General features: G+C 41.2%; 1 protein-coding gene across 1 annotated transcript in view; it reads right to left on the reverse strand.

The window, feature by feature from the left end:
• Positions 1 to 21,988, reverse strand: part of CSMD1 (CUB and Sushi multiple domains 1) — a 1,311,413-nt gene that overhangs the window by 328,456 nt on the left and 960,969 nt on the right. Inside the window, exons 15-17 of the mRNA XM_075145187.1 lie at positions 21,104 to 21,298; positions 10,029 to 10,167; positions 181 to 368 (exon numbers count right to left, since the gene is read on the reverse strand). Of these exons, the coding sequence (XP_075001288.1) occupies positions 181 to 368; positions 10,029 to 10,167; positions 21,104 to 21,298 (522 nt within the window). The remainder of the gene's footprint in view (positions 1 to 180; positions 369 to 10,028; positions 10,168 to 21,103; positions 21,299 to 21,988) is intronic.

Here is a 21,988-nt window from a genome sequence, read left to right on the forward strand (position 1 = left end):
AAAGATTTCCAAAATGAATTAATAGTTTCAGAGTTATCTGTCAGTACAGCATACAGTAAACATAATTTGTTCTTATACAAATATAATTACTGAAGTTTGTTCACATTTGTTTGCTCCTTTTCCAATTGAATGTTATTTTCAAAATTAAATGAAAACCTATCAGAGAAATATCAGACTTACTCTCATAATGAATTAGGAAACCAATGCTGGAACGACTGTTGTCCGTAGTGAACAGCAGATACATGTAATTTCCAGTACTGATAAGGAACTGGGGTGCTTGTGTTCCATGGTATTCTCCAATTAATGGTGATGAGTTTGCTGGTCCATCTCTGACTTCCAAAGTATCATAATTAACTTCAGTCTGAAATCTGAAAAGGAATATGCAAGTCAGCTGGTAGGCAAAGGAATGCTGTTATTTTTTTTAACTGTCAGAAATTCAACCTATGTGTTGAATCAAGAATATTATACATATAAAAGATTGCATATCTACAGATCCATTGGTGTATTATTGAAGATAACAACTAAAGAAGCTTTTACACGTCTTTTTCCTTGCTTTGTTGTGTCTGGTATCAGATAAAATTCATAACAGATGTAATATACTTCAGATCAACTATATGACTGGGCTTCAGAAAGACATTTAGTGGAGAATCTGGGTGGAAAACTACAAATTGTCTCAAAGAAAACTGCATTATGAAGATCCAAGAAATTTCTTGCCCTCAGGCTAAATAATAGTTGGACATCATCAATAATATTTCATGATTTCATTTCAATAATTTCATTATTTGATATTTGCTATTTGGCAAAAGCTGTTTTACATGTTCAACTGTTTAATTTTTTATCCAAAGATTTTTTTCTAAGATAGTTCACTACTTTACTTTTAAATTATTATTGTTGTCCTATGAAGTAAAGCAGTACAAAAATACTAAACTTAAATCAAGCCCTCATTTTGAAATTTGTTACAGTTTTAATAAGCACAATTCCTTAGTTTATCTCAATGTGTCAAAGAAACAGATAATATAGACAGGAATGGACACAGAGAAGGAGACTAACGAGATGATAGTTGATTTACAAGAACAAATAACTTTAAAATCAACAGCAGAGTCAATGTCTGTATCAATCACTAAACCACATCAGATTTCTCCAGTTTATAAAAGATGTCTATGTGTGCAGTCATCCATTACTAGTTGTTCTTAAATCAAACAGCTCAAATCTGCTCTTTCTGTAGATGAAAATTTGACTGGCATTTTTCACATCAGATGCTTTTCAAGACAGTTTCTGGTTATATCAGATACTCTTGCAAACTGCAGCATCTGAACCTTGCACACATCAATTTTCCTGTCAACAAAGTTTATGCTATTACACAGATATCTATACTGGTCTAAATTTATTTGCCTGCGAACCCAATATTCTTTACTTTCATAAGATGTTAATCTTTCACAGCAAGTATAAAAAATGCATATGTTCTGAGATTTTCCCTTCTTTTCCCATAGGGCTTATTAGTTCAACTTCTGAGAGCAACAAACTATGCCCCTATGTACTACAACAATATTTTCAAAGTGAATGCCCTTAAGCTGTCTTGCCAATATGGGACACATATTTAGTGCGTCTGGAGATAAGAAACTGTTCTTGTAATTAAAGAAAACTGTAAATTATTAAACATTTGGAAAAGGGGAAATATATGGGACATTCCTTCAAAGTGTAAATAAACTTTATACTTTGTTAGGTAATGATGACAGAATGAACAAGTTCCCCAGCCAAGCCATTTTATTTTACAGACCAGTTAGCATTGGTCATGTAAAATCATCTTCACAGACACATCAGTATCAGTAACAGCAAGTATTTAGTAGTCTCTATAGTTCTTCTCTCACGATTCCCTGAAAACAAAAGCACATTCAGAAATCAGAAAGTATTTGTTTGTTTAACTGTCAGAACTAATGACTGCTTGGAGACTGACAGGGCCTTCACATTGTTCTCTCCTCTTCACACAGAAAACTCTCTAGATTTATGGTGCTTTCAGGCAAGTGACCTACTCTATCTGGATATGTTGGCTAAAAGCCAGATGATTGCTTTCACTGCTATCTATCCACTCTGACAGTAGAAAACAGGGCTTGCAGGCTTGCTAATACATTAAGCATTGTCAGGACCAGTCCCTGGCAGTGAAGCCAGGTAGCATGAAATGGCCTACAACCATACTATTAAATACATCCTTTAGCCTCTCAAACATGGAGATATTATTCAAATTTCCTATTATGAATTGTTGCTTGCCCACACTAACTCCTGATCATGCTTGATAATTATTTGGGGGAATGCTAGTTGGCAAGTTCAAGAAGTATGTTAGAGACCATTTCAACAATTTAACTGCACAAACACATGAGTTCTCGTGTCTGGGAAGGTTCTCTGTTTCTATTTAATTTACTGAAATAGACAGTCACAGAGGGCATCACTAAAGTACTTAACAGTTTTTCAGTACCTTTCCATAATTTCAGAGATTATACATTGATTTACCCTGCAGCAGAATGAGGAAAACAGACAGATACCGGTAGGATGGTTTAAATACTTTATTTGTACTCATAATGAATGGACTCAAGATCAATAATTCAATAGTTCAATTATTTTGACAGTTATGTTTGTGAGGGCAACTAATTAGGAATAAATTGCTCTCAGCCAGCAATTGCAGTTTTCTTAGCAGAGCAGTATGACAACTGTGGGTTGCAAACCCTTGCTGGAGACAGAAAACTTAAAATAACTCGTACAAGAATTGCTACCCTTAAAACAATCTTTATTCCCAGTAAGTTCTTGCTCACCTCAAACTTAGAAGGAAAATATTGCCCCTTAATAAACAGGAGAGGTGAATTAGTCACCAACAAAGCTGAAAAGAAGAGGTTCTCAACAATTTCTTCATACATGTCTTTACCAGCACTGCTGGGCCCCAGGCCTTAGGAGCAAAAATCCAGGTTGATACACACATAGACCCACCATCAGTGAAGGAAGAGTTGGTATGTGAAATATTACAGGAGCTTGACCCCTACAAATCGATGGGCCCTGACATAAGAGAGCTGACTGATGTCATTGCAAGGCTGCTCTCCATAATCTTTGAGAAGTCATGGAGATCGGGGGACATCCCAGAAGACTGGAAGAAGGCTAATGTCACCCCCATCTACAAGAAGGTCTTAAAAAAGGATCCAGGAAATTATAGGCCCATCAGTCTTACTTCAGTCCCTGGGAAACTTATGGAACAAATCCTCCTGAGGGCTATCACAAGTCAAATGAAGCATGTGATTGGAAAAGCCAGCATGGATTCACCAAGGGCAAATCGTGCTTGACAAACCTGATCGCCTTCTACAATAAAGTAACCTGCTCGGTTGATGTGGGGCAAGCCGTGGACATTGTCTACCTGGATTTCTCCAAGGCTTTCGGTACGGTTTCCCACTGCCTCCTCCTAGAGAAACATGCATCTAGACAAGTGGTCTGTGTGGTGGGTAGGAACTGGCTGACAGGCCGCTCCCAGAGGGTGGTGGTAAATAGCTCCTTTTCAAACTGGCAACCTGTCACAAGTGGGGTCCCCCAGGGATTGGTATTAGGCCCAACGCTGTTTAATATCTTCATAAGTGATCTGGATGATGGGATCAAGCGTACCCTGATGAATTTTGCCTATGATACCAACAGAGTGGGGAAGTGGACACTTTGGAAGGGAGAGCCACCCTGCAGGAAGACCTGGATAGGCTGGAAGAGTGGGCTAACAAGAACCTTATGAAGTTTCAACAAAGACAAATGTAAGGTCTTGCACCTGGGAAAACATAATCCAGGAGTGCAGCACAGGCTGGGATCTACCCGGCTGGGGAGCAGCTCTGTGGAAAGGGACGTGCGGGTCCTGGTGGACAACAAGCTCAATATGAGTGAACAGTTGTGCTGCTGCGGCAAAGAAAGCCAACAGGATGCTGGGTTGCATCAACAACGGTATCACCAGCAGAGATGATGAAGTCATTATCCCACTCTACTCAGCGCTGGTCATGCTACACTTGTGTTCAGTTTTGGTCCCTGCTATACAAAAAAGATGTGGACAGGCTGGAGAGGGTCCAGAGAAGGGCCACAAAGATCATCAAAGGACTGGGAAGCCTGCCATATGAGGAAAGGCTGAGAGAACTGGGTTTGTTCAGCCTTGAGAAAAGAAGGCTTACATGAGACCTTATCACTATGTTCCAGTGTTTAAAGGGTGGCTACAAAGAAGATGGAGGCTCCCTTTTTACAAGGAGTCACATGGAAAAGACGAGGGGTAATGGGTACAAGTTACTCGTGGGGAGATTCCGCTTGGACACAAGAGGACAATTTTTCACAGTAAGAACAATCAGCCATTGGAATAATCTCCCCAGGGAAGTGGTGGATTCCCCAACATTGGACATTTTTAAGATTCAGCTGGACAGGATGTTGGGCCATCTTGTCTAGACTATGCTTTTGCCAAGAAAGGTTGGACCACATGATCCTTGAGGTCCCTTCCAACCTGGTATTATATGATTATATGAATTTATTTCTAGTTCACTTGTCTGTTTTTGAGGGGTTGGGGGGGGTGTTTTTTGGGTTGGTGGTTTTTTTGCAATCTTTGCACTGTCACTGAAATTATAAATCAAGATAATTTATTATTGGAAATTCTGCATTCTTACTGAAAGTACTTAATTAAAAGCTACTTTTTGGGGGTTTTTATTTTATTTTAATATTTATTAGCATATTTATGTTAGTAAAAGGTAGGACATTCTCCAAATTTTCAGAGAGAATTTTAAAAATACTTCAATAATGGTATGTTATACTATTCTTCATATATAATTAGGTAGGTTTCAAATAGGGAGGTTTGTTTTATATACTATCCAATGAGTTTCATCAATATTCAAAGTATCAAAAATCTTCCAGTCAGCAGTTATCCCTCTAGCCCCTTTCCTTATGGCTCGAATCAATTAGATTTTACTTTTTTGTTACCCTTCCAAGCATTAGTCATGATTTGAAATGCAAAATGTGTCAATGTAAAATGTTCATAGGGTTACTCAGTCACTTGCTGCTATTTCTGGAAAGTTTCTAAGTACTCTGGGAAGGCGCATTTGTCTAGCAACATTAAAGCTTCATTAGCTCAAGAGTGAGGTAATTTACATTATGAATATCACATTCATGCAAAGTTTCATTCTGGCAGCTGTATCTGTGATGGCAAGTCATACAGCAAAGTATAAAAGGGTTCTATTTTCCCCAAAGTAGAAAAAATACTTGACAAAATATTTACTTGTCAATGAATTGACAAAATCAATTAATTGATCTTTTTTATTTATTTGATAGTGATTTTGCTTACTGATTTGTAATTTGCTAATGTTATATCAGACAGCAGAGTTAGTTTCTTTAAGTAATGAAAAGGTTTTCCATCCGATTTTTAATCTGGGTAGCAAAGCCTTCATCTTAACAAAAGCAAATAACTTTATTGCAAAAGGGAGATTATTATACTATCATTAAATTCCCACAGTATAGCACTTTTAATGAAATTTATAATGTGATATAGTAAAGCTATACAATTTTCTAAACTTGCCAGAAAAGCTTCATAAACCTCCAAAGAAAGCAAGGAAAGGTTTCTTCTCCGTCTACCAAAACCAGTATGCTTACCAGTAATATTGTTTTGTAACTGAAACATTTAGAGATAGGAGACAGAATACTTCTTTTAATAATACTGATATAAAGCCGGAATAAATTAATTGACTGTCTGCTGTACTTTAAAAATCATACGTGATCAGAATTCTCAATTTTGTATCAGAGTAAACTCCAAGTTCTTGTTTAATTTCATTGCAGTTCAATTTGTACACAAAGCTCTAGAATTCTGTTAATGGAATATGTATGTGCATCTGTCTAAAATTCAGTAAATTTAGTTCTTAAACCGGACTATATGTCACAGGAGCCTATGTTTCACATTAATTTCCTCAGAAATATAGTGGTCATACTGTTAAGGTCATAGACAGTCATCCAAACTTCTGCAACTTCAGGCAACGCATTTCCTTTTATAAAATTAAAATGCTCCATCTTACAACTAATATGGCTGTTTGCTTTCACTGCATTTGGGAAGATGTCCCTGAACCTCAGGCTTCTGATGATTATTTTTTTAAAAAAAAGCTGGCAAATAAATATAAGCTTATAATTAATATATTAAGTCTTTAATGAGAAAAAAAAAACAGCAAAAATTACCCAGTTAAAATTCTGAAACTTCCTGCTGAATGCAATGAAAGCAAACAATCTTTTGTTATTGTAAAAAGTAACATGATAATTTTATGAAAACTGCTTAAACAGTTCCCATTCTTCTCTGGTATTGGTTATTCTCTCCTTTGCATTTATAATAAGAAAACAAAACAGGACGGAAAAAAGGATATGGTAAACTAAATATACAACCTATTTTAATCTTCTCCCCTACATTATGTTTCATGCCTCTAATCATGTTCACAAAAATCTTCTACGCATGTGTTAGTTTTCATTCATATTTCTTGACAAAGGTTACCAGAACTTTAGCAGCTCAGTGATCAGTGTAAGTTCAAAATGCATCATTTTATATATCAGGGTGGAATTCTTTTTCTTATATGATTCACATTGCATTTATTTAATCTACCTGCAACTTTGTTGCCCAAACATCCAGTCTTGTAAGAATCTTCAGCAATTCTTCAGTCATCCCTTGTTTTTAATATCCTGAATAACTTAGTATTATTAGTCTAATTTTCTCCTTTTTAAGATCATTTCTGAACATGCTGAACAGTTTTGAACATAACAAAGATCTCTGTAGAATACCCAAAATTCCACTGTGAGACTTTTATTGTCTGTTAATTAAGTTTTTATTCATGTAATGTCCTGCCTTGTATTAAAATGATGCTTAGCTTTTTAATAGCCCTTTGCAGGGTGAGGTGCAAAATACAAAACTTGCATTTTGAAAACCCAAGTAAACTACACCCAACATATTTCTATGCTTTCTGGCACCATCAAAGAATTCCAATAGGTTTCTGAGATAGGATTTCTTTACAAAAGCCATATTGACACTTCCTCAGTGTATCATATTTATCCATGCTTCCACTAGTGCTACACTTTGTTATAGTTTTCATAGTGGGCATCCAGTATGCAGTTCCTTACGTCTGCATGAAAATCTTAAAAGATCTGGTTCCTGAAGTTCACAGGTATCAAGACAGTTTTAAAAGAACAGTTACAGTTACACACAACTTTAATTGTTCAGCTCATCTCATCTTTGTATTCAGGGCTCCTGGGTGAATGCTGTCTAGTTCTGGTGACTTGCTGTTCACCTTGTCTGTATATGCCACCACCCCTCTCAATGGCACTTCAGTCTGAAACAGATATTCCAATGAGTTCCCCAAAATGAAGAATGTTGTGAATGTTAAGTTTACATGGGTGCAAGAGGGAAACAAACAAATCAGTGCAGAAACTCACTAAGCACATTAAAAAAACCACCTTTCAGGTGTTCAGGAATGTCCTGAGTTGCAAACTGGAGAAGTGCTCAGAAGAAATATCAAATACACTTATCTGGTCCTCACACTCTGCCCTAGGATTCTGCATTTTTGTCCCTGTGAGGAAGACAATATCGAGCAAGATGGATCTTTAACTGGACCCAGTAATAGTCACTTTTACGTTCTTCTGCCCTTCTCTCCATTAATTTTCAGCCCTTTTCATTTCTGCTCTTAGAAATAGAAGGCTGAATGATGCTGAAAAATTTTGCTCCTCACTGTTGACTCCATGAGAAGGTGAAACTAGACACAGATTATTGCCTTCACTTGGGTAATAGAGGAATACAGGAAGGCCAGTACAATAGTAGCCACTGCAGCCTAGCTCCAGGCACTGTCTTTCGTACTGTCCTTTGCACCTTTTTGTCAAATGAAGTATTTAGTGTAATATTAGCATCTAGATCAAACACCTAAACAAATGGATATTTTTTACTTATTTTACAAAGATGCTTGAAGGCTGAAGATTTTTAAATTTTTTCTTCTTTTAAGCACTTTCTTTCTTTGAAAAAAAATTCACAATTTTGTTAGATATTTGTATGGTTAGACAGAAGTACTAATTGAGGTCACAATAATTACAAAAGTATTAAACGTGCTGCCGTTCACATTCCTTGTGCCCAAATGAACTTTCACTACCTACTGACTCCACATAAGAGGTAGACTAGGCTCAAAATTATTCCTCATGACAAATAGATTATTATTCCGAAAGAAACCTGCACACTACACAGGGACATAATCCTAGTGCATTCTGGTAGCTCTAATTTAGGTCCACACTGAGATAACGTTTTTGCAAACTAATTGGGATGATAATTTCAGTTAGATAATACTTTAAAATGAAGTTTAAGACTCTGTCTTTAACAATATTCTGATGTCTGGACATCTTTTTCTTTCTTGTTTTGATCTCTGTGTCAGTACTCATGGTGAAACCTGCAGTATCCAAACAAACAAAATCCTTATATTCCCTGTGTTAGCATATGGTATGCTAATATGCACTGAAATGGAATCATAGAATCGTAGAGTATCTCAAGTTAGAAGGGACCCATAAGGATCATCAAGTCCAACTCCCTGCTCCTCGCAGGACTACCTAAAACTAAATCATATGACTAAGAACGTCATCCAGATGCTCCTTGAACTCTGACAGGCTTGGTGCCATGACCACTTCCCTGGGGAGCCTGTTCCAGTGACCGATCACCCTCTCAGTGAAGAATCTTTCCCTAATGTTCAATCTGAACTTCCCCTGATGCAGCTTCATTCCATTTCCTCATGTCCTGTCACTGGTCACCAGAAAGAGGAGATCATCACCTCCCCCTCCGCTGCCCTCCTTGAGGAAGTTGTAGACTGTGATGAGGTCACCCCTAAGCCTTTTCTTCTCCAAGCTGAACAAACCAAGTGACCTCAGCTGCTCCTTGTAAGTCTTGCCCTCGAGACCTTTGACCGTCTTGGTCATCCTCCTCTGGACGTACTCCAACAGTTTGATGTCCTCCTTATACTGAGGCGCCCAAAACTGCACACAGTACTCAAGGTGGGGCCGCAGCAGTGCAGTGTCGAGTGGGACAATCACCTCCCTTGACCAGCTAGCTATGCTGTGCTTGATGCACCCCAGGACATGGTTGGCACTTCCGGCTGCCAGGGCACACTGTTGACTCATATTCAACTTGCCATCAACCCAAACCCCCAGACCTCTTTCCGCAGGGCTGGTCTCCAGCCTCTCGTCCCCCAATTTGTACGTATAACAAGGATTATCCCATCCTACGTAGAGAATCCTGCATTTGCTCTTGTTAAATTTCATACGTTTGGTGATTGCCCAGCTCTCTACTTTATCCAGATCTCTCTGTAATGCCTTTCTACCCTCGAGGGAGTCCCCAGCTCCTCCTAGTTTAGTATTATCAGTAAACTTACTTAATGTACATTCAATTCCTGTGTCCAGATCATTTATAAAAACACTGAAGAGCGCTGGCCCTAAAACTGAGCCCTGAGGAACCCTACTCGTGACTGGCCGCCAGCCTGATGTAACCGCATTTACTACAACTCTTTGAGCCCGACCCATCAGTCAATTGCTCATCCAGCGTATTACGGACTTGTGTAGCTATGTAACGTATGTTGCATCAGAAAAAAATCCTAACGGGAAAAAAAAGTATCCAGTACACAATACTCAGAACGTTTTTCACAAATCTTTTTTTTCCCTAAGAAAATTATGCTCTCTTATAGTAAGGCCTGGTCATCATTAGGGACAACATATAGTTGTACCTGAATACAAAAGTAGTCAAAAGTCCAAAAGTTATCCCTATTTATGTGCTAGGAGGTGGACATTTAATGCAAACTGTTTAAAATATAAATAAACACAATGTAAATACAGTTTTAAACTTTAATTTTCTGCTTGAGGAATAGTATTGCGAGTGTTGCATCGCAATTTCTTTTTCTGGTTTGGGTTCTTAAAGAATATTTTTCTTCTTCAGTGTTAAAACAAATATTTGTGCTCATACATTACTTGTTGTTTGACTCTATGATTCTCACCTGTCAAAAGTGATCTTAATGGAATGTCCTGGTCTTGCTTCAATCACCCATTCACAATTAAGTGAGTCCTTATAATATCCTGGCCACCCTGGTGGTAAGATAACACCACTTGATGCTGTCAAATGTCCACCACAGGGTGCTGAAAGAAAAAAGCATGTATATTTGTATCATACACAGTATTTCTAATACAATATTATATATTCAAAGAACTTACAAAAATTAAGTAAAAAGCATAGAAAAATAAGTTTAATATACAAGACAACTAAATTTTCTACATTATGTTATGAGCACTTTGTTTTCTTCAGAATCATAAGTCCTTGTCCTAGTTTCGGCAGGGATAGGGTTAAATTTCTTCCTAGTGCTGTGTTTTGGATTTAGTATGAGGAGAATGTTGATAACACACTGATGTTTTCAGTTGTTGCTAAGTGCCCTCCTAGTCCAAGGACAGCTCCCGTGCCTACTGACTGAGCTAGGTACACAAGATGGGAGGGAACATAATCAGGACAGCCAGCCCAGCTGGCTAATGGGGTATTCCATACCATGTGACGTCATGCTCAGTATATGAAGGGTAGGCGTGATCCAGGAAGTACCGATCGCTACTTGGTTATCGGTCAGCGCGGGTGGTGAGCAATTGCATTGTGCATCACTCATTTTGTATATTCTATCATTATTTATTATCATTATTCTCCCTTTTCTGTTCTATTAAACTGTCTTTATCTCAACCCACGAGTTTTTCTCACTCTTACCCTTCCGATTCTCTCCCCGTCCCACTGGGGGGGCGGGGGGAGTGAGTGAGCGGCTGCGTGGTATTTGGCTGCCTGCCAGGTTAAACCACGACAGTCCTTTTTTGGCGCCCAACGTGGGGCTCGAAGGGTTGAGATAACGATAGATCTGACCAAAGTGTGTTAAGGCAAAATTGTTATAAGCATCCATTATATTGATTGGTCACAATGTTGATGTATTGGCTGTCAAAGTTGTGGGGCTGGTTCTCAATGTTGGGTCATGTAATACCTTGCTTGCAGTATGTGTTCCCTTTTGTGCTGTTTATCATCAGTCGGAACTGGGCCAAGATTATCATTTTGTTGCTGTTTTATGAGGTGATAAAATCATTGGTCGTAAGTCTAATCTGGTATCTGTACTCGGCACTGCCGTCATTTCTGTACCTTGGGAACCACCTCTTAGAAATTATTGGTAATTGCACGTGTTCCTCCTCGGAGAATGAATTTAAGGGGGAGACGGGATGGGACACTCTCTCCCACTTCTTCATCTTCCCTTCCATATCGTCAGAAACTCCTTTTTCTTCTATCCTCTTCACAAAGATGTCCACAATATTCCCTGAGAATTTTGAATATCCTTGGGATGCTCAAACAAGCATGTTCATATTGCTATGTCTCCTGAATGTGGTTCAGGCCTTGTTTAGGGTTAAACAACTACTCAGGAATACTGTCCAGAGATCAACCCTCAGGAACAAGAAAAGAGGGAGGGCAAGCAGCAGTGCCTCATCGGGGCGGGCGGAGCGGCGAGTCTCGGGGGCGGATACAGACACGGTGGCTACTCAAAACCCCACGACAGGCACTGCGGCTACTCCAACCCCCATGACAACCCCTGTGGCTACTCAAACCCCGGCAACAGTCACCGTAGCTTCTCCAACCCCTGCGACAGGCACTGCAGCCACTCAAGCTCCGGCAACAGGCACTACCATTACTCCAACCCCCATGACAAGCACTGCAGCTACCCAAACCCCAGCAACAGGCACTACAGCTGAAACAGAGGACCAACCCTTGCTGGTATCCGTTGCCCCTGTACAGAAGAGGAAATCTTGGAAGCGGAGATCAGGTCGTTTAGAAAGGGATGATGAAAGAGCAGGGCCATCACGAGGAGAGGAGGAGGAAGAGGAAGAACTCATAAACGAGACGGAAACCACCCGATCCCTATCCCTGAGTGAGCTGCGAGATATGCGGAAAGATTTCAGCCGTCGTCCAGGCGAGCATATTGTTACCTGGCTGCTCCGATGCTGGGATAATGGGGCCAGTAGCCTGGAATTAGAGGGGAAGGAGGCCAAACAGCTGGGATCCCTTGCTAGGGAAGCGGGTATTGACAAAGCAATCGGAAAAGGGACACAGGTCCTCAGCCTCTGGAGGCGACTGCTGTCAGGCGTAAAGGAAAGGTATCCCGTCAAGGAAGATGTTATATATCGCCTAGGCAAATGGACCACTATGGAGAGAGGTATCCAGTACCTGAGAGAACTAGGCATGCTGGAGGTGGTTTATAGTAACCTGGATGACCCCCGAACACCCAAAGATCCAGATGACGTCCAGTGCACCCGACCCATGTGGCGGAAGTTGGTACGGAGCGCACCAGCATCGTATGCCAGTTCGTTGGCAGTACTGTGCTGGAAAGAGGAAGAAGCACCAACGGTGGATGAGGTGGTTAACAGACTTCGGGATTTCGAAGAAACTGTCTCCTCCTCCCTTGTCTCGGCTGTAGAGAAACTGTCCCGAGAGGTCCAGCAACTCAAAGACGATAGGTCCTATTCTCCACCTGTACAGACCAGTATCTCAGCCATTAGGAGTCAGCGTTTTTCTCCTCAAGAGAGAGGATATCGAAAGTACACACCACGGGGCACCCTGTGGTTTTACCTGCGTGACCACGGAGAGGACATGAGGCAGTGGGATGGAAAACCTACCTTGACCCTAGAGGCACGTGTACGTGAGTTGCAAGGAAAAACAATCACACGAGGGGGTTCTCTCAGGAAAAATGCTGCTCCAGTTTTCAGGAAAACCCTGTCTCACGACGGTCCAGTTTCCAGTGAACAGTTCCCCAGACAGAGTAGAAGGGCTGATCTTACTTTGGACTGTAATGAAGGAATTCTTGACTCACGTTTGCAAGAAGTGAGAAGCGGATACTATGACCAGAACTAGAGGGGCCCTGCCTCCGGCCAGGTGGAGGAAAGGGACAACCGGGTTCACTGGACTGTGTGGATTCGATGGCCTGGCACATCAGAGCCACAGGAGTATAAGGCTCTCGTAGACACTGGTGCACAGTGCACCCTAATGCCATCAAGCTATAAAGGGGCAGAACCCATTTGTATTTCTGGAGTGACAGGGGGATCCCAAGAGTTAACTGTGTTGGAGGCCGAAGTGAGCCTAACCGGGAACGAGTGGCAGAAGCACCCCATTGTGACTGGCCCAGAGGCTCCGTGCATCCTTGGCATAGACTACCTCAGGAGAGGGTATTTTAAGGACCCAAAAGGGTATCGGTGGGCTTTTGGTATAGCTGCCCTGGAGACGGAGGAAATTAAACAGCTGTCCACCTTGCCCGGTCTCTCAGAGGACCCTTCTGTTGTGGGGTTGTTGAGGGTTGAAGAACAACAAGTACCAATCGCTACCACAACAGTGCATCGGCGACAATACCGCACCAACCGAGATTCCCTGATCCCTATCCATGAGCTGATTCTCAACTGGAGAGCCAAGGAGTGATCAGCAAGACTCGCTCACCCTTCAACAGTCCCATATGGCCAGTGCGAAAGTCTAATGGAGAGTGGAGACTAACAGTAGACTACCGTGGCCTGAACGAAGTCACGCCGCCACTGAGTGCTGCCGTGCCGGACATGCTAGAACTTCAATACGAACTGGAGTCAAAGGCAGCCAAGTGGTACGCCACAATTGACATTGCTAATGACTTCTTCTCCATCCCTTTGGCAGCAGAGTGCAGGCCACAGTTTGCTTTCACTTGGAGGGGCGTCCAGTACACCTGGAACCGACTGCCCCAGGGGTGGAAACACAGCCCTACCATTTGCCATGGACTAATTCACACCGCACTGGAACAGGGTGAGGCTCCAGAACACCTGCAATACATTGATGACATCATCGTGTGGGGCAACACAGCAGAAGAAGTTTTTGAGAAAGGGGAGAGAATAATTCAAATCCTTCTGAAAGCCGGTTTTGCCATAAAACAAAGTAAGGTCAAGGGACCTGCACAGGAGATCCAGTTTTTAGGAATAAAATGGCAAGACGGACGTCGTCAGATTCCAATGGATGTGATCAACAAAATAACAGCCATGTCCCCACCAACTAGCAAAAAGGAAACACAAGCTTTGTTAGGCGTTGTGGGTTTTTGGAGAATGCATATTCCAAATTACAGTCAGATCGTAAGCCCTCTCTATCAAGTGACCAGGAAGAAGAACGACTTCAAATGGGGCCCTGAGCAGCGACAAGCCTTTGAACAAATTAAACAGGAGATAGTTCAGGCAGTAGCCCTTGGGCCAGTCCGGGCAGGACAAGATGTGAAGAATGTGCTCTACACCGCAGCCAGGGAGAATGGCCCTACCTGGAGCCTCTGGCAGAAAGCACCAGGGGAGACTCGAGGTCGACCCTTAGGGTTCTGGAGTCGGGGATACAGAGGATCTGAGGCCTGCTACACTCCAACTGAGAAGGAGATACTGGCAGCATATGAAGGGGTTCGAGCTGCTTCGGAAGTGGTTGGTACTGAAGCACAGCTCCTCCTGGCACCCCGACTGCCGGTGCTGGGCTGGATGTTCAAAGGGAGCGTCCCCTCTACACATCATGCAACCGATGCTACGTGGAGTAAGTGGGTCGCACTGATCACACAACGGGCCCGAATAGGAAACCCCAGTCGCCCAGGAATCTTGGAGGTGATCACGAACTGGCCAGAAGGCAAAGATTTTGGAATATCCCCAGAGGAGGAGGTGACACGTGCTGAAGAAGCTCCACTGTATAATAAACTACCAGAAAGCGAGAAGCAATATGCCCTGTTCACTGATGGGTCCTGTCGCCTTGTTGGGAAAACATCGGAGGTGGAAAGCTGCTGTATGGAGTCCTATACGCCAAGTTGCAGAAACTGCTGAAGGAGAAGGTGAATCGAGCCAGTTTGCAGAGGTGAAAGCCATCCAGCTGGCCTTGGACATTGCCGAACGAGAAAAATGGCCAGTGCTTTATCTCTATACTGACTCATGGATGGTGGCAAATGCCCTGTGGGGGTGGCTGCAGCAGTGGAAGCAGAACAACTGGCAGCACAGAGGTAAACCCATCTGGGCTGCCGCGTTGTGGCAAGATATTGCTGCCCGGGTAGAGAACCTGACTGTAAAAGTACGTCACGTAGATGCTCACGTACCCAAGAGTCGGGCCACTGAAGAACATCAAAACAACCAGCAGGTGGACCAGGCTGCTAAGATTGAAGTGGCACAGGTGGATTTGGACTGGCAATAAGGGTGAATTATTTATAGCTCGGTGGGCCCATGATGCCTCAGGCCACCAAGGGAGAGATGCAACATATAGATGGGCTCGTGATCGAGGGGTGGACTTAACCATGGACGCTATTGCACAGGTTATCCATGAATGTGAAACGTGCGCTGCAATCAAACAAGCCAAGCGAGTAAAGCCTCTTTGGTATGGGGGACGATGGTTGAAATACAAATATGGGGAGGCCTGGCAGATTGATTATATCACACTCCCACGAACCCGGCACGGCAAACGCTATGTGCTCACCATGGTGGAAGCAACCACCGGCTGGCTAGAAACATACCCTGTGCCCCATGCCACTGCCCGGAACACCATCCTGGGCCTTGAAAAGCAAGTCCTATGGCGACATGGCACCCCAGAAAGAATTGAGTCAGACAACGGGACTCATTTCCGAAACACTCTCATAGACACCTGGGCCAAAGAGCATGGCATTGAGTGGGTCTATCACATCCCCTACCACGCACCAGCCTCCGGGAAAATCGAACGATACAACGGGCTGCTAAAGACAACACTGAGGGCAATGGGTGGTGGGACATTCAAGCATTGGGATACACATTTAGCAAAAGCCACCTGGTTAGTCAACACTAGGGGGTCTGTTAATCGAGCTGGCCCTGCCCAATCAAGACTTTTACGTACTGTAGATGGAGATAAAGTCCCTGTCGTGCACATAAGAAATATGCTGGGGAAGACAGTCTGGGTTACTCCTGCCTCTGGCAAGGGAAAACCCATCCATGGGATTGCTTTTGCTCAAGGACCTGGGTGCACTTGGTGGGTGATGCGAAAGGATGGGCAAGTCCGGTGTGTACCTCAAGGGGATTTGATTTTGGGTGAAAATAGCCAATGAACTGAATTTTATGATGTCAATTGTTATATGATATTGTATATCATTATTTCTATGGTTGCTATCAATGGTGTAGCAGTGAAAATCACCCAGATTAATGAATGAACTAACTCCGATGAAACCGAGCAAAGTGCAACGATGATAGAACTGAACGAGTGCAGCAATACCGAAATGAGAACTGGTTTCAGGATGCAACAGCCCAACACCACACACCATCCTTCTGGCCCTGAAAGTCTGTTATGACAGATGGAGCCCAAAGTTGTGGACTAAAAGAACTCAATGGACATTTATATATATTTATGTATATATATGTATGTATATGTATTAGATGTATATATGTATGTATATGTATTATATATGTATATATATAAAAAAGATAGTGGTGATTAATTGAAAGGTATCGAAAAATGTGAGACCTAAGCATAACGTAAATGGTATGGAATAAGGGGTGGATACTGTCCTAGTTTCGGCAGGGATAGGGTTAAATTTCTTCCTAGTGCTGTGTTTTGGATTTAGTATGAGGAGAATGTTGATAACACACTGATGTTTTCAGTTGTTGCTAAGTGCCCTCCTAGTCCAAGGACAGCTCCCGTGCCTACTGACTGAGCTAGGTACACAAGATGGGAGGGAACATAATCAGGACAGCCAGCCCAGCTGGCTAATGGGGTATTCCATACCATGTGACGTCATGCTCAGTATATGAAGGGTAGGCGTGATCCAGGAAGTACCGATCGCTACTTGGTTATCGGTCAGCGCGAGTGGTGAGCAATTGCATTGTGCATCACTCATTTTGTATATTCTATCATTATTTATTATCATTATTCTCCCTTTTCTGTTCTATTAAACTGTCTTTATCTCAACCCACGAGTTTTTCTCACTCTTACCCTTCCGATTCTCTCCCCGTCCCACTGGGGGGGCGGGGGGAGTGAGTGAGCGGCTGCGTGGTATTTGGCTGTCTGCCAGGTTAAACCACGACAGTCCTGCAATGTATCTTAACATAGTTTATTACTCTATACATATCTTAATACACAGAGCATGGCACTTGACGCTGCCAGCCTTCCTTCTGTTGAAAAGCACATTATCTCATTAAAAAATAATGTATCATCATTTTCTGGTTCTAGTATGATTCCACCTTTAGATGGAAATATCAGATAAATATTTTCATTGTACTGTGCCATCTAATACCTTTTTGAGTAATCATTCACGTCAGTGGAACTGATTGTTGTAAATATTCCATTGAATCATAGAACAACTGAAGTTGGAAGGGACCTCTGGAAATCATCTAGTCCATCCCCTGCTCATTACAGCAGATTGCACAGGACCATGTCCAGTCAGGATCATGCCCTCCTTCCAAAGGCAGATACTCCACAGCCCCTCTGGGCAATCTGTTCCAGTGTTTGATCACTCTCACAGTGAAAGTTTTTTCTTGTGTTTAAACAGAATTTCTTGTATTTCAGTTTGTGTCCGTTGCCTCTTGTCCTGTCACTGGACACCACTGAGAAGAGTCTGGCTCCATCTTCTTCACACTGTCCTATCAGGTATTCATACACATTGACAAGATCCCTCCTGAGCCCTGAGCCTTTTCTTTTCCAGTCTAGACAACCCCAGTTCTCTCAACTTCTTCTTGTATTACACATACTCCAAGTCCTTAATCATCTTTGTGAACCTTCACTGGACTCACTGCAGTATGTCCACATCTCTCTTGTACTGGGGATCCGAGGACTGCACACAGCACTCCTGACGTAGCCTCATCAATGTTGAATAGAGGGGAAGGACCTGTCATTTCCTCTCAGCCCAATTCTCCGGCCTGTCAAGGTCCCTCTGAACAGCAGCACAAGCATATGGTGTATCAGCCACTCCTCCCACTTTTACCTCATCTGCAGACTTGCTCAGAGTGCACGTTGTTCCAGCACTGAGATCATTACCAAAGATTTTAAACAGTATTGGACCCTGTATTGACCCCTACAGACTAACCTCCAGTTGGACTTCATGCCACTGACCACAAACCTATGAGCCCATTGGCTCAGTCAGTTTTCAGTCTACCTCACTGTTCAATTCTCTAGCCTATACTTCATCAGTTTGTCTATGAGAATATTATATGATACAGTGTCAAAGACCTCACTAAAACTGAGATAAAAAATATCTATTACTCTCCCCTCATTCATCAGGCCATTCATCGCAGAAGGCTGTCAGGTCGGTCAGGCATGATTTCCCCTTCATAAACCCATGCTGACTACTCCCAATCACCATCTTGTTCTTCATTGTTTGGAAATGGTTTCCAGGAATGTTGCTGCATCACCTTTCCCAGCGATCAGGGTGAGATCTGTAGTTCCTCGGATCCTCCTTCTTTCCTTTCTTGAAGATAGGAATTTCCTTTCCTCCAGTCCTCAGGAACCTCCCTGAGTTAAATGACCTTCCCAAGATGATTGAGATTGGCCTTGCAATGTCATTGGCTGGCTTCCTCAGCACTCTCGGGTGCATCCCATCAGGCCCATTCCCGTATGTCAAATTTGCTTAGATGTTCTCTAATTTGATCCTCCTCCATAAAAGGGAAAAAGGTATTGCAACAGGGCTATGAAAGTAACAGGGCTAGACAGGGAGCATTTTTCAGAGCAGGATCAGAGGACTTTGGTGCAGGATTAAACAACAAATTTTGGGAAACATGAGTCCCTTAAAAAATTAAGCTGTCATAGCACAGGGCTTTGGGATGTTATATTTTACCAAAGGCTATGGAGCAGTCTAAAACAGGAAGGTTTTCAAGGTCAGGTAAATTTATCTTAGTACCATTTGTATTACCCTCAAGTAGTCAATGGTATCATTATCAGCAAATTCCATATTGCAGTGCAGGAAATCTTGTCACTTTTCTTTTGTTCCTCTAAGTAGTGACAAGCAAACCTATTATGCCATATGGAAATGAATCGTAACATGGATTTGTGAGTAGTAAATTAATATTCCTAGTTTTGAGTCAATGGTTTTAACAAAAAAAAATTGAACTCAGGGAGGTTATTTGATTTAATTCATGACTTGCACTTGTCTCTGGGAAGTTCTTCCAGATTTAAGAAAGTGGGAAAAAAAAGCAAGCCACAAAACACGAAACATACACACTGAATTGTCTCTGGGGCAAAATAATTGGCCAGGAAAATGACATTTACATTACATGTGTACAGTTAATGAAGAATGAAATGTATTCCATGGTGGTTTTTTAAATTAAATTTTGTTATATTAAAAACAAGGACAACCAGAAGACCGTTGATCCTCACCTGATTATAACACATCACTTACTTCACATATTTCAGGTGTTGCTTATAGAGATTGTTAAGTATACAAAGACATAGACAGAGCAAGAACAACAAAAACCAACATTTGCTCAGAAATTTCAGACAACTAGAAGCAAACTAAATTATCTCTAAACTAACTAGCAAGGATGCTTAGTCCATACTGTAATCCAAACCCAGAAACTCCTTCAATTATCAACTGAAAGAGAATGCACATCAGAAAGAAACACATCCTGAATGTAACTAACTTAAAAGAACTATACTTCCTTCCATACCAAAACAAACAATAGGCAAAATCTAAAAAAGAGTCTAATAGTTTAATCTTTTCCTCATTAAAAACTAGGTAAACATCCTACAAGGTTCAAAGAAAGGATAACTGAGTGGTAGTTATGTATTTTCTTAAAGAGTCATTTCTGTATTTGTTTTCTCTATCATTTTTTTCTCAAAGTGCTCATCTTGGGTCCTTTATCTATGTGTTTGTGAAAATAAAATTACACAAAGATTAAATTGAATACTTTATCAATTATGTATAGAGTTTCAAAATGAGAAAACATCTTTTGATTAAGAACCTCACCCTACTCCCTGCTTTGGAGTGGGCTGGTTTTGCTCTAGGCAAAAAACCCTGCTCCACTATGTAACCCATTACATGGCTTAATTAGGATAAGAAATCCTGCTAGTACAACATCTAGGTTCACATACACTACTTCTACCAGGCTGCTAACTTGTTTTTTCCAGTATCTCTAAATTTTCTTAGAAATGCACAGTCTTATGAGAACTGAGTTGTCAAATTGCCCAAATAACAAAAACCGTAAAAGTTATATGATCCATATCCTTAAGTTACTGCAATGATACTGAAATTAATGGAGGCGTGAGATTTATACCAATTAGAAGGTTTGGATTAGTTTCTTCAAAAAAGTATCATTTGATTGAGTGTCTGACTATCTATCTATTGTTTACTAAAAAATACACAATTCTTTGAACATTACTTTTAAAAGACACACTCTAATCATTTATTAAATACATTCATATGTCTTGCCTCAGGACCCATCACTGTTAAACATCAAGGAACCAGCCTACTTTTTTTTTTCCTTTCTCTTTAGTATTTCATACTAAAGAGAGATTTAATCCTAAGTATAGCTCATCTTACTCTGTTTATTCACGTAGGTAAGAACAAGCAAACAAATTTGGAATTTTTGGGGGAATATAATGAATATTAAACATAGCTCTGATTTTCACTATATTTCTCAGGAAAAAATGTACTGCAGGTTAATATGTTACATACAGAAATTCAGGCATACTTTCGTTCTGAGAAAATTAAAGGTGCAAATTTTTAAAAAGGACTTTTAAATAGAAACTTTACTTCAGTTTTCTATGTGGTAGATAATTATGTTCTTCAGTATGCTACAGCCAAAACTGTTATAACAGCTATAACTCACAACCAAGTAAAGATGGTGACAATCAGAACTTGAAAAGAATAGCAACCAGATTTTCAGAATACTAATTTATTCCAAGAATATAAAAGCAAGCTATCTTGTTTCTATTATTGCTCTGTCGTTTGACTGGAAGAGTGTTAAAATAAGATGAATTAATAACTTCAGCTAAAGCAGTCTTATTTATATGTAAAATGTAAAAAGTAAGCTAAATTTAAATAGTTTCATTATTCAAACCATAGGTGCAAAGTAAAGATTGTGTCCTTACCTTCACAACGTGGGACAGTAGAGCTCCATACTACATTTCCATCTTGCATAATACATGTTATGGATTCAGAGCCTTGGGTCTTCACAAAGCCATCATCACAGTGAAAGGAAACAGAACTTCCCAGAAGGAATCTGTCTCCAAAACGCCTCCCATTTATAGGAATGCCTGGATCATGGCACTCATTCTGACCAAAGGCTGATAAAAATATAGTAATAATAATAGCAATAATAATAATAACAACAGCAATAATAATAATAATAATAATAACCACAACAACCACTCCACTAAACTTTGTCTCTTTTTTTTTTTTGGAGGGGGGGATAACCTTTGATAAGTAACGAGATTACAATACAATTGAAAGTATAGAAAACTCCTCAATAAAAAGTCAACATTAAATCCAATGACATTCACACAGATGCAACATAGTTCAAATTCTGAAGCTTTTTAGTTATGTGTGGCTTAGATGCACAAGAACAATTTGCTTAAATTTCACTCTGGACAAAATCCAGCTGTTTGCCTCTAAGATAATGAGAAGTATGGTTTCACATTGCAGCTAATCTGGCAGAAATACAGGCTACTGCTAAAAAACTATGGCCACTGCCTAGGCCAGACAGAGCAACCTCCCAGTGGGATGCTGAGAGCAGTCTGCCTCCATCTAGTGGAGTGGAGTGGCAACCCAGAGTGCAACCCACAGTGACCCACACCTCCATGTGCATGTGTGACCTCAGGGCGGGTGTTCTCACCAGTATGTGGATTAGTGAGTTGCAGAGAGCAGCAGTGTGGGTGCATGTAAAGCTAGGGGACCCTCCGTGCCTTTCAGGAGGTGAGTGCAGGTAAGGGAACCCACTTCAAGGAAAAGGGGTGAGTGCTTGTAACCCATACGTC

Source organism: Calonectris borealis, chromosome 3 (genome assembly GCF_964195595.1).
Source record: "Calonectris borealis chromosome 3, bCalBor7.hap1.2, whole genome shotgun sequence".
In the NCBI taxonomy this organism is placed as follows: Eukaryota; Metazoa; Chordata; class Aves; order Procellariiformes; family Procellariidae; genus Calonectris; species Calonectris borealis.